Source organism: Schistocerca nitens, chromosome 2 (assembly GCF_023898315.1).
Source record: "Schistocerca nitens isolate TAMUIC-IGC-003100 chromosome 2, iqSchNite1.1, whole genome shotgun sequence".
Taxonomy (NCBI): domain Eukaryota; kingdom Metazoa; phylum Arthropoda; class Insecta; order Orthoptera; family Acrididae; genus Schistocerca; species Schistocerca nitens.
In genome coordinates this window covers 207194032-207210476 of record NC_064615.1, presented here as the reverse complement: position 1 = coordinate 207210476, position 16445 = coordinate 207194032, and the positions used below count along the sequence as shown (strand labels likewise).

Below are 16445 nucleotides of genomic sequence, written 5' to 3'. Positions count from 1 at the left end.
TAGGTACTGAATTACACGTTCAGTATCCTCTTGTACTTTCTCTGTCTCATCTTTGGCTTGCGACGTCGGCATGTACACCTGAACCACCGTTGTCGGTGTTTGTTTGCTCTTGATTTTAATGAGAACAACCCTGTCGCTCAACTATTCACAGTAACACACTCTCTGCCCTACTATCCTATTCATAAGTAATCCTTCCGGCTACTTTTCGGCTGTTGTTGATGTTACGCGATACTCATATGACAGAAATCCTTCTCTTCTTTCGGTTTCACTTCACTGCTCCCCCCCCCCTCCCCCACTATATCTATATTGAGCCTTTGTATTCCCCTTTTCAGATTTCGTAGCTTCCGTACCACGTTCAAACTTCTGACATTCCACGCCTCGACTCATAGATCGTTATCCTTTCGTCGGTCATTCAATCTTTTCCTCATTGTCAGCTTCCTCTTGGCAATTCCGTCCCGGAGGCTCGAATGGGTGACTATTCCCGAATGTTTTGCCAATGGAGAAATCATCACGACACTTTTTCAATTTCAGGCCATATGTTCTGTGGATACACGTCATGTGCCATTAATGAAGTGGTTTCCATCGCCTTCTGCATCCTCATGCCGTTGATCATTGCTGATTCTTACTCCTTTAAGAGCAATTTCCCACCCCAGGAGCAAGAGAGTGCTCTGAACCTCTGTTCGCTCCTCTGCCTTCTTTGACAAGGCCGTTGGTACATGAAGGTGACTGCTTATGCTGGAATTATTAATCAAATTTTATGCGGTGTCATGGTTCGAACCCTGGACCGAGGACGTTTTGATTACCAAGCGAAGATGCTACCTCAGAACCCTACCATGGGGATGAAAGTATAGTCTTTAAATAAATTGCATGATACGTAATTCTCAAATCTCTGAACAAGCGATACTTATGTAACGTATTTCTCTGAAGTAGACTTTCTTGGGAGTTACGTTAAAACATAAAAAAATATTATTATTACAGTATAATAAAACATTTTATATTTTTATTCTTATTGTAATCAAAGTATTAGGTTTCTGTGGCTCGTCAAAACTGGTGATTATGGCAAGTTACATTTGTGACGTTACGAGGGGGGAGGGGGGGGGCGGAAACAGATTTCCCCCTCCCCTTCCGAGACAAAACCCTAGATTTGTCCCAGGGGGAAGGTATAAGTTACGACTCGGTGTAAAGCGAGAGAGAGATCACGAAGAAGTCGACAGACGGTGTTGAGCGAATGAAATCTTTTTTAGTAACTTTGTGACTGTACAAAGATATGAACACTATTCTTCTGCGGAAAAAGTTAGTCTCTCAATCGAACAGGCGGCCACCTACCTTGACGTCGGGATTGGCCTTGACGACGCTCCTCCTGAGCGACCGCAGCTTGTTGTCAGCGTACTTGCGCAGCCTCGGCTGGTACCGGAAGTGGCGTCGCACTTCGGCGGCCAGCGGAACTATCGTCTCCGGCAGGATAATGCATATCCTGCAACAAGACATTGTCCTCGTTCAAATTAACGATAGAAACCGAGGGCCACGTTTCTACACAAAAAAATAAGTCGTGGAGTTTTGTTGCGATTGCAGTTTCGCATTTGAAAATTATCCACAGTGACAAGTAAAAATCACTAATCAAAGATGTAAACTTACTAAGAAACTCTATAACAATTTACATGTTGATATCTCAAGCAGGATGAAAATTTTCTATAGACAGTGCTGTACAGCTTCAATGCATGTGAAGAACGGTACCACAAACCGTCGAAAGCTGCTGTAAAGCGTATTTATTTAAAAACAACCAATGGCAGTCAAATGGCCATCTTCAGGTCAAGGATCACACTACATCAGGTTAAAGGAAGGTTCCCGGGCATCAAGTATATATCATTATCAGTTTCAGCACCAGTCACTTATACACGATGAAGTAAGGGGTGCATACGTGGTAAATACTGAAACTGATAATATTGTACTTGGCGACAAGAGTGGTACAACCAACTTCCTCAGAATGATCTGCAGCAAAAAAAAAAAAAAAAAAAAAAAAAAAAAAAAAAAAAAAAAAAAAAAACTAGCGATTGCCAACTAAGACGAGTTCGACACAAGTGCGCAGAACAGCCAGGATGAGCTGGCGAACGAGAAGACGTACCTGTGATCGAAGAATGAAGGATAATCTGAGTCAAGGACCTATCGGACTCTTGATCCGCCCCGTGGCTCTCTATGGCACTAAGTGTTCGCCAGTTACAAAAGACGTAGAACAACGACAAAAAGGTCATGGAGACGAAGAAACAGAGGCGGACGTCTGGCATCACTCGACTGGATCACGTATTGAATGATACCACCAGCCAACGTTTTTGGGTAGCGCTGATCCAGAAGAAAATACGAGAAACCCGTCTGCGATGGTTTGGATACATGCTGCGCACAGAGGTCAATACTGTAGCAAAGGCAGCTTGCACAGGGGAGGTCATGGGGAAGAGGCCCGAGTCACTACCAAAACAGCGATGGGCCGAAAGTCTGCGCAGTGACCTGAAGGCTGTGGATCTTGATCCAGACATGGACAGCAATCGGATAAAATGGAGACAGCGAATCCATTCAGCGGACGCAGCCATCAGGTGGGACAAACGCTAAAGAAATAGAAATACGATGCTATTCTTAAATAGATTAAAAGTTTTCTATGGCGCTAAAGCTTCAGCCAAGACTGAATGAAGTGTTAAACATACACGGTAATCAGATGTCACAGGCCTTCCAAAAAAGATTACTCGCCAGTTAACACCGTGCCGCTTCGCACACACTGTCGTTAGATTACATGGTCAGATCACCAATTATACCGCACATTTTCAATAATCAGCTGTATGGATTTTTTTGTCTTTTGCTATGATAAGGTCTGGTACTGTGCAAGTTTTGCCAATTTTTGAGCATGTAATTTGATGTTGATGATCTTGAATTGTCATATACTCACAAGAGTTGCTCTCTTTATATCCCCATTTCATCAGGTTGGCATTGCACCGTGTGATGCCAGTTCTTAAGCGGTTAAACGCCATCCATCACGGAAACGATGGATAGGTCCCAGCAGTCAGTTGCTCTTTTTGCCTTATTAGCTTCTCATTAATATAGTTTTGCCATAAATTTTCTTGTCTTATTCCAAGCGGCTCGTCTAATGGTTGGTTATGCGCACAAAACTTCGCCGGGACTGCAGTCGGCTATGCTGTATTTGGTAGCCGTATAACGGATGCCTGTTATCACCAGACCGTTTCCTCCTTTCGGACAGCTGCAACTCATGGCGGATTACAAGAATCCGATGACAGATTTACACATTCGAACGTATACACGACACATGGACCCTAATATGAGCTCGCAATTGCTCAAGGATGGGAACATGTGCACCGTCTGTACACAGATGGATCACGTACTGCAGACGGCTTAGGAAGTGCATATTATGAAAAAGGACACACCACAGAGGCCAATTCCAGCTCCATCCGGAAGACTTTGTACTTAAACCGCAATTCTAGCGGGTCTTCAATATGAAGATGGCTTCGATAACGCACGGCTTTCCGGGTTGGGAAGGAGCGCCTGGTCCCCAGCACGATTCCGCCCGGCGGACTTACGTTGAGGTCCGGTGAGCCGGCCAGTCTGTGGACGGTTTTAGGAGGTTTTCCATCTGCCTCGGCGAATGCAGGCTGGTTAACCTTATTCCGCCTCGGCTACACTATGTCGGCGATTGCTGCGCAAACAAGTTCTCCACGTACGCGTACACCATCATTACTCTAAAAAATGGTTCAAATGGCTCTAAGCACTTTGGGACAACATTTGAGGTCATCAGAACTACTTAAACCTAACTAACCTAAGGGCATCACACATATCCATGCCCGAGGCAGGATTCGAACCTGCGACCGTAGCAGCCGCGTGGTTCCGGACTGAAGCACCTAGAACCTCGGGGCCACAGCGGCCGGCACCATTATTCTACCACGCAAACGTAGGGGTTACACACGTCTGGTGTGAGACGTTCCCTGGGGGGGGGGGGGAGGAGGGGGGGGTTCCACCGGGGTCCGAATCGCACAATAACCCTGAAAGACTGGTTCGGAGGGGTGAAGTGGTCTGCGGTAGTCGTCGTGGGGTTGCGGACCACTGGGTCTGCGGCTGAGACGGAGCCTCTCCGTCGTTTCTAGGCCCCCGGTTAACTTCCAATACCATACAACACAATAGTATCAGATGCAGCGAAACTGTCCACGCGCTCTCTAAGACTGCCATACACCACGGGACAAATGCGTACGTTCCTTACACAACCCTAGAGCAAGGCGGCCGTCAACAGATCAGAACCTTGTCCAGCAATAAGTGGCACCTACCTTACCAACAAAGTGGAAGGCATTATGCAGCTATACTACCACATATCGCCGTACGATCGTCATATTCCCTTGGTATGTGCCATAGAACGTTCCCAGTTACCATGTTCCACCTCCGCTTGTAACCAGACAGGATTCTGGCTGCACCTCTATCTGCTACAGCTGTGATTCGCCCTAAGTGACTGCGGCGCGGAGGGTGACACCGAACACTTCATTCTCGGCTGCCCATTGCGATACCACACGACGAATACCACGCGACAGCCGAACTGCTGCACTGCTTGGTGCTTACTAGGCAACAGGTCTCTACCAGTGTTAAGCCAGTGCTTGTTCTACTGATGATTCGTAATAGTAATTCGTAAGTATATAGTTGAATCGACAAACTTTAAATTTGTGTGTTTTTGCGTGTAACTAAAATTTAACATAATTTATTTAGTAGTCACTTTGAGGACCTCACGCTATTTATGTTTTAGTTTTTATTGTAAGTTGGTTTGAAGATATTCTGTCTAAATCGTTTTGCAATTCGGTTTGATCTTCCACTTAACTTATTAGACAGTAAACGACAGTAACATTTCCAAACAATCTAAGAGGGCTGATCATAAATCGTTTGAATAGATTAGGAACAACAGAAGACTATAACAGTTCCTTGGGGAACGTAAGATATCATTTCGGTTTTGCTCGATGACTTTCCCTCGGTTACTACGAACTGTCACCTTTCCGACGGAAAATGACGAATCCAGTCACACAACTGGGCACGTAATGTGATCACATGTGAGGAACGGTGTCGAAAGCCTTCTGGAACTGAAATGAAATGTCGTGTGGAGAGGGCCTCCGGTCGCGTAGACCTGTCGCCTGGTGCAAGTCTTTTGAACTGAGCCACTTCGGTGACTTGCGTGTCGTTGGGAATGATATGATGATGATAAGGACAACACAACATCCGGTCCCTGAGCCGGGAATCGAACCCAGGCCCCTTTGCACAGCATTCGGCCGCGCTGACCACTCAGCTATCGAGGTGGACTTTTTGGAATTTATAAATATGGAATGATCTTAAGATCTCATGTCTATAGCACTCGCCTCAGTTCACATGTTACCATTTTCTGCTTTTCATGGAAATCAGGGTGCTCTTGGAGATTCTTCTCTTTTTGGAATGTTTCTAGGAATATCTTGTTGTTAAATTGTGACAAATATACTGGTAAAAGAAACAATTTCAGTTATTAAAAATAACTTGCTTGGATATAAAAAGATGAGTCTACCTGAAATTTATGACCTTGTTGAAGCTTTACCTATACTGTTGTCACATAACTACTTAGGCTTAGATAACAAATATTATGAGCAGAAAGATGGACTTGCAATGGACAGTTGCCTAGTTAGCCTCCTACCCAACATTTACATAAATCATTTCGAAACACTCTTTTTCAACAACAATATGAAAATAATGAAAAAAGTCACATATTACAAACGTTTGTGGATGAAGCACTTATCTTATTCGATGGTAGAGTAGAAGAAATTGATCAACTGAGGTTAACAAACTCTAGCAAAACATGAAATTTATTGTTGAGCATGAAACTGATAATAGGATAAATTTCTTGTATGCACAAATCAGTAAATGCAGTGGTAAACACAAATTTAAAATATATACAAAACCCATTACAACGCATGTCACAATCAACAGCTGATCATGTCACCCCAAGCAAACAAAATGACACATTAGAGGGCATTGCTCAACAAATTGGAAAAAATTCCCTTTGGACACTCAAGATAAACAAGATGTAAAAACAATCAAACTAATAGCCCACAATGATGGCTACAGCTCTGAAACCATCATTAAACTTCACAATAGGATTAAAAACAAACACAATTACAAAGATAGCTATTAGTCTAAATCAAACAGAACTTAAGCACAAGTAACTCCTCAAAACTCTACGAACTATGTCTGCATACCATTCATTGGTGAAGTGCCACATCAGACTTGCAAACTTATTCTATGCCAAAAATATCAAAATTACTTTTTCCACAAACAATAAAATGAAAGAAGAAACTGATCATAACTTAAATTTAAAAAGTGAAGTACACCACAGGTTAAAATTTAAAAACTAAATTGTTTGGTGTACCCCAAATCTTACATTGGCCAAACTCGTAGGAATTTCAGTGTATGGTATCGTGAACACATGGATGCTCTCAGGCTCATCAATCTAAATAAGTCATCTTTAAGTACTCACTTGCCCAACACACAGAGATAAGTGCCACAGAAGACTTAGAGATATTACATTTTGCTGAAAAAGAAGTATAGATGAATTTGCTAGAGGAATTAGAAATATACAACCAGATTCACAGTAAAACTTGTAACACTTATATCGATTAGTGGCGGTTTCATATTATGTAACTGTGTATTCTTTGTTGATTAAGGTCATTGATTTGTGACAGGAAATTAGAGGTTTGTAGTATATACATGGACAAAGAATAACAATTTGTTAAAATAATTAAAATGTATATGTATGTTTATAAAGAGCAACATTGTATATTGGGAACTGGTTCATGCTTATGGCACTTGTATAGAGAAATGTAAAAGATGTAGTGAAGTCCCTCCGCAACGGAAGTGGCTTGGCGCGATGTAAAAGGTGGTTTTGGCGGTCGAACTTGGCGGCTCCTCGGTGTGAACAGTATCCAGTCAGTGGCTAGCCATTGCACGGTACACATCGATGGTGCCAAGGTAGGCAATTGCAAGCCGCTTTGCAAGGAATTTTGCCTCGAATGCGGATTTGGCTGTTGCATGGTACTCTCGGCAATAAGTAATGGCTCTAACACATTAAAAATGCGTCGCCAAGAAGAACTTGTATAGAGCAATCAAACATCAAAAGCTGTGAGTATAGTTAGCCGCCACATCGCTTGCCACCGCAATTTCACCACTGCTCCACCAACTTCATGCATACAGATATGTTATCAGAGCATGGACCAGTTAATTTGTGTGAATGATTTAATAATAATCCAAGTGCTATAAACCTGTTTTTAGAACCTTATCTTTTATCCTAATCTTGAACCTATGCAGTATCCCCTCCTAAGTGTTCAGAAAACCGAGTATCCTTTTTAAAATGAACTGGTGATTTATTTTTGTTTGTCAATTTTGCAATGATTAGCAAGAGTTGAAGTTAGGTAGAATGTTGCTTAAGTGATCTTAGTTAATTGCAAAGTATCGTTTTACAAAAATTCAGTGCAAGACTGTGTAAATGTTACTGTCTAAACTACCTGTTTCACAGTCGATGAAAATGGCACTTAAGTTAAACTTATTTGAAACATAATTTAACCTTGATTACTATCATGAACGATTTTTTTAAGTTAATTGAGCTCAGTGTTGAATAATTTGCCTTTGAAAGTAAAAACATTATATATTCCAAGTGAAGCTAAGAACTAAATTTAGTTCAACTGAATTTTGCTACTGAAATAAAACTACAGTTTGACTAGTGATACAATATCAGTTCATGAGTCCCCACCATATTCCTCTCATATTAGAAAGGTAAATGGAATACTATTGCTACTAAGGAAATCTGATACATTTCTATAAATGGTAGCATAAACAGTGTAATTGTGGTATTATTTAATTTTATTTGTGGTTGTTACATGACAGTTTAGTTAGAAGCCCCTCCATTTCCAACTTTGGTTCGGTGCTTCCTGCAGTAACATCTCAGTACTGAGTCACGTAATGATCGTGATTTTAGCTGTTATTATTATTTTGTTTTCTATGATTACTGGTTTCTGCGTTGTTGGTAACTACTGCTACCAACAGCTTAAAGTGCCCTGTGTCCCGTTGTATCCCGTGTACTATTCAAAGGGAATCTCAATGAAAATCACTTCAACAACTAATATTCAATTTTCTTGAACAGATATTTTCAAATTAATGTGCCAAATTGGGCTGGCGATCGTTCGATTTTTCAGTCGCATATGAATTTTTCCACTTTCATTATCCCCAAAGTTAAAGCCTGTTCAGTTTTTCTATTAATTGCGCTATATTCAAAATTACAGTCCGATACTTTCATTCATTAGGCAAACACGCGGTCAAAATTTCCCAAATCGTCTCAGAGGGTAACATTAGCCAGCATCTTAAAAGCTAAATAATTAAATGTAAGTCCATATAAAATTATCAGTGCCACGAAGAAGTATCTTTGTATTAGTTCCGCCGGCCGGGGTGGCCGAGCGGTTTTAGGCGCCACAGTCTGGAACCGTACGACCGCTACGGTCCCAGGTTCGAATTCTGCGTCGGGCATGGATGTGTGTGATGTCATTAGGTTAGTTAGATTTAAGTAGTTCTAAGTTCTAGGGGACTGATGACCTCAGAAGTTAAGTCCCATAGTGCTCAGAGCCAATTTTTTGTATTAGTTCCAGAAGTGTGCCATATCTGTACACTTATCATGTTCTTTGACACAACAGATCAGCAGCCGATGTAAACAAATCTATCCACCATCTTGTATTTAGTTCAGTTCATTAATTAGCATGAGCCTAAAAAGAAAACAAAACCTTCTTACATAGTAAGTAAATACAATGTATAGAGCATATATAAGCGTAAAATTATGTAATCATAAAAACGTTGTTATACTTTAGGACGCAAATGTAGAAACTTTTGTAAAATAGGCAATCACAAAAACCTTGTTATATTTTAGGAGACAAATGTAAAACTAGGAAAGAAGTCTACTCGTCGATCTGACGATGCACTCAGGCCCAATACTAATAAAGGTACACTATAATCTATGGATGTTCATCTTATTGGACGGTCGAGAGACAGCTGATGATATATATGAGAAGAAGTACCACCACAGCTGTATCTTGAATATGCCCCAATTTTATCACACGATTAGTTTTGTCGCCACATTACCGGCATCCTCAGTCCTTGTTTACCAAAGAACAGTTACACAATGTCAATATTTGAAAACTAAACAACTATAAAACAACGAACGCGCAAAAATTGTCGTGCTCTAATGTATTAGTTAAAGTACCAATAGAGTACATACGTCAATACCATCATTTCTTCCTTGTCTAGTCTAGAATTGTATAAGCGTATAAATCACAAAGAATAAACCTGAATCACAGTCAAAAAACACATGGCTGACGTCATAGGTAAAAACAATAGATATCAAAAAATGAAACTTTCTCTCCTTCCAAACCATATAATTAAAACAACACGATGTACCACGGTATAAACTTAACAACAACAATGTACCACAGTTTTTATTGTTGTTACACCTTATCTGACGGTATATTGGCCTACATATTTACGTATTGTGCATGACTAGATACCAGAGGGCACCAGATCGTCTTAGGCACCTGTGCCCAACCCTGAGACAATGAAGTTGTAGCAGTTATATTATAGATATTTAAATGTGTTTTCGAGTTCCTAGGTTTGTATTTCTAGGAGGGTTTTATTATGGAGGAATATACTGTTTAAAGTGGGTATTTTAGTTTATTTTCTTGTGGATAGGTGTTTGGGTTTATCACACAAGGGCATAATAGTAAACATAATATTTGAGGCCTGGTGTATGTGATTATTTAAGGGTACATAGTTATCAAGGGTTTTGAGAGGAGGGCATTTTCAGTTCTTGTAGATAGGTTGTCACCAAACTGTGTGGTTGATGTGCAGTTGCAGTGGATCTGGGGTTAGCCTGTGCCAGGTAGGTTTCGCTTTTACCATTAGGTTCTTACATCACTTATACATCTTTGTAATTTATAGTTGGATCATTCTGATATTTGGGACCCTTTGTAAATTTATACCGTGGTACATCGTGCTATTTTAATTATTTGGTTTCAAAGGGGCGGAAGTTGCCTTTTTTAGATGTTGTTTGACGATAGAGCAGGAAAAAATGGAGGTATTGATATATGTGCTCTATTGGTACTTCGGAGAATATTACCTAAGGTTACTTAAACTAATACATTAGAGTACCATAATTTTTATGTGTTCAACTTGGACAGTACACTGTGCTTCAAACAACACCTTCTTAACTTAGCTCAAAAGTTAAGGACTCGAAACAACATCCTCCTTAAGCTATGAGGAACTACCTGGGGATCTTCAGCAACCACCCTGCGATCTTCAGCTCTGGGCTTGGTGTACTCAAGTGCTGAGTATTGTACACCTGTTTGGATGAACAGTCATCATACAAGGCTTGTTGACACCCAGCTGAATACGACAATGTGGATAATATCTGGCGCAATCAGATCTACTCCTGTTTCTTGGCTTCATCTGTTAACTGGTATAATGCCTCCTGATCTACGCAGATGAGAGAGAGAGAATTCCACAAAATCTCCAGGAATTCTAACCTACCCGTGCATAGCGACCTGCCACTTTTAAATCGCAAGAGACAAACCACGGCGTCCAACTCTGTGCGATGCCGCTGACATGGTTGCTAAGGATTTCAGACGTCTCGAATAATGGAAAGGTCTGTGGGAAGCAGTGACAGATGTGCGCCTGCATAACATCTTCTCAGGTGCTAAATTTCCAAGTGGATTCGACCTATCTCGCAAGACCTGGACTACTCTCAAGCCGATGCAGGGATGCTCTCTTTAAGTGGAAGAAGCTGCCTGATCCAGCCTGTGACTGCGGGGCTCCATACCGGACTGTTCACCACATTGTCAGTGAATGCAGGATTCGAGCCTATCACGGTGCTGAAGAGGACTTCCTGCTTGCAACTCCAGATGCAGTGCGCTGGATTGAAGGACTGGATATTCAGTTTTAAAGACAAACTTAAGTTTCTTGTGTGTCAATATGTACATGTAATTTAATTTTATGATATGTCCGTATTGAAATGGAAACGAAGTCCCATGTTTCTTTACAGAGCGTAGGGGAACGATGCGGGAGACCCGCACCGCTTTACTAGGCAAGGTCCTAGTGGAGGTGGTTTGCCATTGCCTTCCTCCGACTGTGATGGGCATGAATGATGATGATGAAGACGACACAACAACACCCAGTCATCTCGAGGTTGGAAAAATCCCTGACCCCTCCGGGAATCGAACCCGAGACCCCGTCCTCTGGAAGCGAGAACGCTACCGCGAGACCACGAGCAGCAGACATGTCTGTATTAGCCATACGCTAAATAAATATGTGTTAATTGTTTTATAGTTGTTTAGTTTTCAAATATTGGAATTGTGTAATTGTTCTTTGGTAAACAGGGCCTGAGGATGGTGGTAATGTGTCGCCGAAACTAGTCTTGTGATACAATAAAGACATTCTCAAGCTACAGCTGTGGTGGTTCTTTTTCTCATACGGACTTAAATAATTTTAAAAGAACTTGTGGCTCGTTGTAGCACTTACTACAGTAACATACGTTATCCAGATGTCTAGCACTTTTTCTACCTCGGTGAACCACGCCTCTTTGAATTTCTTGAAATATTTTGAATACAGAAAATCATTACAAGATCCTAGGTTCAAAACGGTGCGTTCCCCCTTACTTACTCGAAGACGATGGGCAAGTGCAGCTCCTTAGCCCGCGCGACGACCTCTGCCAGCGGCCGCCTCTCCAGGTCGACCTTGAAGACGCGCTGGTCCACCTCCTCCAACGTATCTTCGGGGCACCCAGACTGCGACAGGAACTCGTACGTCTCTGGCACTCCGAACGGCTCGAACAACTGCCGAGGAGAAGACACATAAGCGCCAAGAAAGGATGAGGTCAAAGCACTCAATGCTCACTGAAGATCAGTCCTACAAGCGTACACAAGGGAAAAAAGCTTCGACTATTGTCCAACGTAATCTCCAGCTGGTGAACATAATATTAGGTCTACCTTTGCTTCCGCCGTTTTGCAATAGACGGCAGTAGCGGCAAGTGGGGTTCGGATCGTTGGTCATAGGCATAGGCATCTGTAAACATAGTGCTATAAAAATATTAGTCGATTTGTGATTGCATCATAAGGTTATTCTCGATTAAGTACGTCAACTTACGTACCCATTTCACGTCATTTGCAGGAAGTTTTAATTTTCTGCTTTAACATGAAGAATTCTGCGGCTACGGCTCTTAAAATGCCAGGATCAGTGATGAGGGAACTATTAGTGAAAGACTGTGCAGAGAATGTTTTCAACGCCTTAAGAACGGTGATTTTGATGTCTAAGAGCGGCATGGCGGTGGAAGACAGAACGTTTTCGTAGCTACTGAAACAGACGAAGACAGTCACAGGACATCATTATCGAAAGCAATTGATACGTTCGAGCCCAGCTCTGAAACACAAACGACCACAATACAGCGATAGACACGTGAAGGCAATTTTACAGCAGGTCAGTCCTCGACCTCATGTCGCAAAACCCGTCAAAATATACATGGAAACGTTGAAATGACCAGTACTTCCGATTGTATGAACAAGTGCAAAATTGAACCGATTCATAGATCCCCACAAAAGACTCCCAGTTCTTCCGCCACAGGATTCGTATGCTATCCGAAAGATGGGAGAATGTAGTGGCCAGCGATGGGCAATACTATGAACCATAATTTTTTTTTTTGTAAGCTTTCCCAATAAAGCCCCGAACTTCGAGAAGAAACGGCGGAAGCAAAGTTGTAGACCTAGTAAGTAATCATGAGCCAATACGTGACGGTCACAGCCCACCGAGAGAGAGAATGCCGCCTAGTAACATTGCGACCACGTGACGCGGTGAGGAAAGTATAAAAGCAGAGCAGATGTGAATAGGAGAATCATTCCAGTGATGGAAAATGGGGAAATCCACAGACATAAGCGACTTCGCAAATGGCAGACTGTTGTGGCATGGCGATTGGGACCGAGCATTTCGGAAAAGGCGAAGCTTGGTCAGTCGTTTGTTTGTTACTGTCATTAGCATCTAAAAAAGGAAAATTTTATTTTAAAGTAATTTCTTGTACATGTACTTTATTAACTTTGTTAGTATTTACTACTTAAAAACTGTAACATAATTACGAAAAAACTATTGAAAAACAATATTGTAAAAACTTTGTAGTGGAAACGCTGGCAATGTCAGGGGAGTTCGTACTGTATGGTATCCAAAGCATCTATTTCAAAGCAGACAATAATATTGTTGGACGCGAGCAAGCGCATGGCCAGTAACAGAGAGAGAGAGAGAGAGAGAGAGAGAGAGAGAGAGTCGCTAGTTTTCTGTGATGAAGTATGGACGCAAAGTGACGGTGCTAAACGTAGAGTGTTCTAGGAATGGTGTTTGAAGCATAGCAGGGCGTTGTGAATGGGCGAGCGAACACATATTTGGGAGCAGTACAAAGCATATAAGCACAATTGAAGAAGAGTACGGTGTGGCCAAAATTATTAAAAGTTGCTCGTTTCAAAGAAGAGCCTGTTGCCATAAATGATCGTTAAAAAATGCATTACGTCGCACCACCTACAGCTCGCCACAAAGTAAGATCAAGCCACTCATCTGCGAACTTATGTACAGGCTTGTCAGCATAGTAGTTTTAGCTCTTTGAACATAATAGTGCTTTTTTTAGTTGAACTGTAAACATTCTGAGTGCTACCGATTATCCTAATTCAGTAACCATCAGCTAGGTCCTATCCCTTCATCACTATTACCAAGAGAACCGTGAGCGAGAGAGATAAGGCTAATTCAATGTAGGTAATTTTATTACATTTGCAGTTATCTTAAATAAGTGGTTCGTGAAACTAGATGCAGTAGTAATTAAAGTTCTGTGTGGACTGTAGTTAGGGTTGCCATCAGGCCCGGTATAACGGGGCCTTCATCGTTATGAACCTTCTTGTCCCGACATCCCGACAAGCCCCAATTGTGTCCTGATTTTGCTAAATACCGTTACAAGCTTGGCTCAAGTACTGAAATAACGCCAACTGTTAGCTGAACATGTAAATGCAACCATAGTTAGTTTTATTTATGTCAACAAGTTTATGTTGACAATGTCGTCTCACAGATGGCGTTGCATGTTAGTATCCTATATCGACGATGCGAGCACCTTCTAGATCTAGCGCCATCATTCGAGAAAATGACAGACTTCTCCATGGAACTATTTAAGGAAGGTCACGCGGAAGAAGGGGGATCCCCCTCCCTGCTCCTGAGCGGCTTTTCCCCTCCTACGCCCCCTCCCTCTCCTGTGCTCCCCTTAAGTGTCTCTGCACTCCCTCCTGCCTTGTCTTCCCTCCTCATCTCCTGCCCCACTTGTCTCCTGCCTCTTGGTGCACTCCCTGACGCCCTTACTCCTTTCATTCCACACCATCCCCTGCTGCTCCTTTCTCTCCCCTCCTTTTCCATCCTCTCAGGCCTCTCCCTCGGCAGGACACTCCTGGCAATTTTATTCTTCGTCGTGTGTGGTTCATCTCTCCAAGTGGTTTTAAAGTGTCTTGTTCTGGAGTGTTTTTAATACTGCGGCCAACTTTTAACCTGAGCATGTGACTTCAGTGCCCTTTTTGTGCCCTACACATCGCCAACTGTGTTTTTTAACTTTATGTCGAATTTTTTTACTTGTGTCCCCATGAACGTTTCCATGTCAGTGTATTTTAACCTCCATTATCTCCCCTTACTCTGTTTTTATGTCCCCCTTTTTATCGCCTTTTTATGTATAATTTTCTTCTTTTATTAGCTGTCATGTCTCTCAGCTGAAGAGTGGCGGATTGTGCTGCTGACAGCCCTCCGCTGCCCATATGGGGCAGGGGAATGAAATCACAATAAAGGGGAAAAAAAGAAGAAGAACCGGGCAGTTTCAATTTGAATAGTGATCTGATAAGACAATTTTTTCTAAACATAATACGAGCAACGGGTGCAAGTTAGTAATGTTTGAAGCATTTACTGGGAGTATATAGGGCGTGAGGTGTTTACTGACGTCTACTTCGAGAACTGAAGTGTTACTGTCGACCGTTTCCCTTCTAGTAAACTTATCGTAGCTTACGAAAATGCCTAAGGATGGAAAGAGAAAGTGTCGCTTTTTGGATGATTACAAGGAACAGTGGTCCTATGTCAAGAAAGGATGTACAGATCAGGAAGCATTGTGTGAGATTTGTAGCCGTTTCATCTCAGTAACTCAGGGAGGTAAAGCAGATGTGAGGCATCTCATTTCCACGAAGAATCATACAAATAGAGTCGCAGTAACGTCGACATTAAAGTCCAATTCTGCAATTATGTTTAAATGCGAACATTTTTAGGTTAGGCTTTACCGTGACTGTTACTGACATTAAATGAAACAATAAGTTCACTGTTACCAGTCACCGTTTTATTTATTTCCACGACGCGTTTCGAAGGTTTAAACCTCCATCATTGGGTGGATTTACATTAGACTAATGTAAATCCACCCGATGATGGAGGTTTAAACCTTCGAAACGCGTCGTGGAAATAAATAAAACGGTGACTGGTAATAGTGAACTTATTGTTTCTGCAATTATGATTAAAGAAGATATCTAGGAACAATTGCTCGTTGCTGCTCCGGAAATAACAACAGCTTATAAAGTCGTCAAGTATCATCAATACTTCGTTCTCGTGACTCTACCATAAAACTGAATGCCCGAATATATCCTAACTCCAAAGTCGCCGCAATGCAGTCTACAGCCAGGACCGAAGCTACAGATATTGTTAAAAATATTCTCGCACCACACTCCGTATTCGAATGCCTGAAATAATTCCAAGAAGTTTCGTTTTACGGTGAGGGCACCTACACATCGAACCACAAGGCTGAAAAGATATTTCCTTTAGTTCTTCAATATTTTACTGAGACGGAATCCAACATAAGCTGTTGAAGTTTGATTCGCTGGATAACGAAACAACGGAGACAATTGCAAAGCTTTGTTTAGACACTTTAAGACAACCGCAAATTACATCAGATAAATCAACCGCTATTTGTGGAGACAACGCCAGTACCAACTTCCGGCGGCGTCATCGACACGGATAGTGGAGTATATTTCACCAAATTAAAGAAGAACTGGGACAAATGTGTAGTGTTTTGGATGCCCTCCCCATAATCTCCACAATACTACATCAAGCGCTGCTGGAGGCTTAACTGTCAACACAGAAATAATCGTCATGAAAATATTTAATTATTTTTCAACACACAGGTTAAGGACGGAGAAGCTGAAAGAGTTCCGCTTCTACGGTGATTCAATCATCAGACTATTCTATCTCACTCAAAAACAAGATTGCTGTCGTTGATGCCCGCAGTTGAGGGAGTTCTTAAGATCTGGATTCCATTAAAGCGA

The 16445-nt window shown here is 41.8% G+C and overlaps 1 protein-coding gene across 1 annotated transcript in view; it reads right to left on the bottom strand.

The window, feature by feature from the left end:
• Nucleotides 1-16445, bottom strand: part of LOC126235913 (galactoside alpha-(1,2)-fucosyltransferase 2-like) — a 328380-nt gene that overhangs the window by 139363 nt on the left and 172572 nt on the right. The window contains exons 3-4 of the mRNA XM_049944868.1: nt 11743-11915; nt 1327-1474 (exon numbers count right to left, since the gene is read on the bottom strand). Of these exons, the coding sequence (XP_049800825.1) occupies nt 1327-1474; nt 11743-11915 (321 nt within the window). The remainder of the gene's footprint in view (nt 1-1326; nt 1475-11742; nt 11916-16445) is intronic.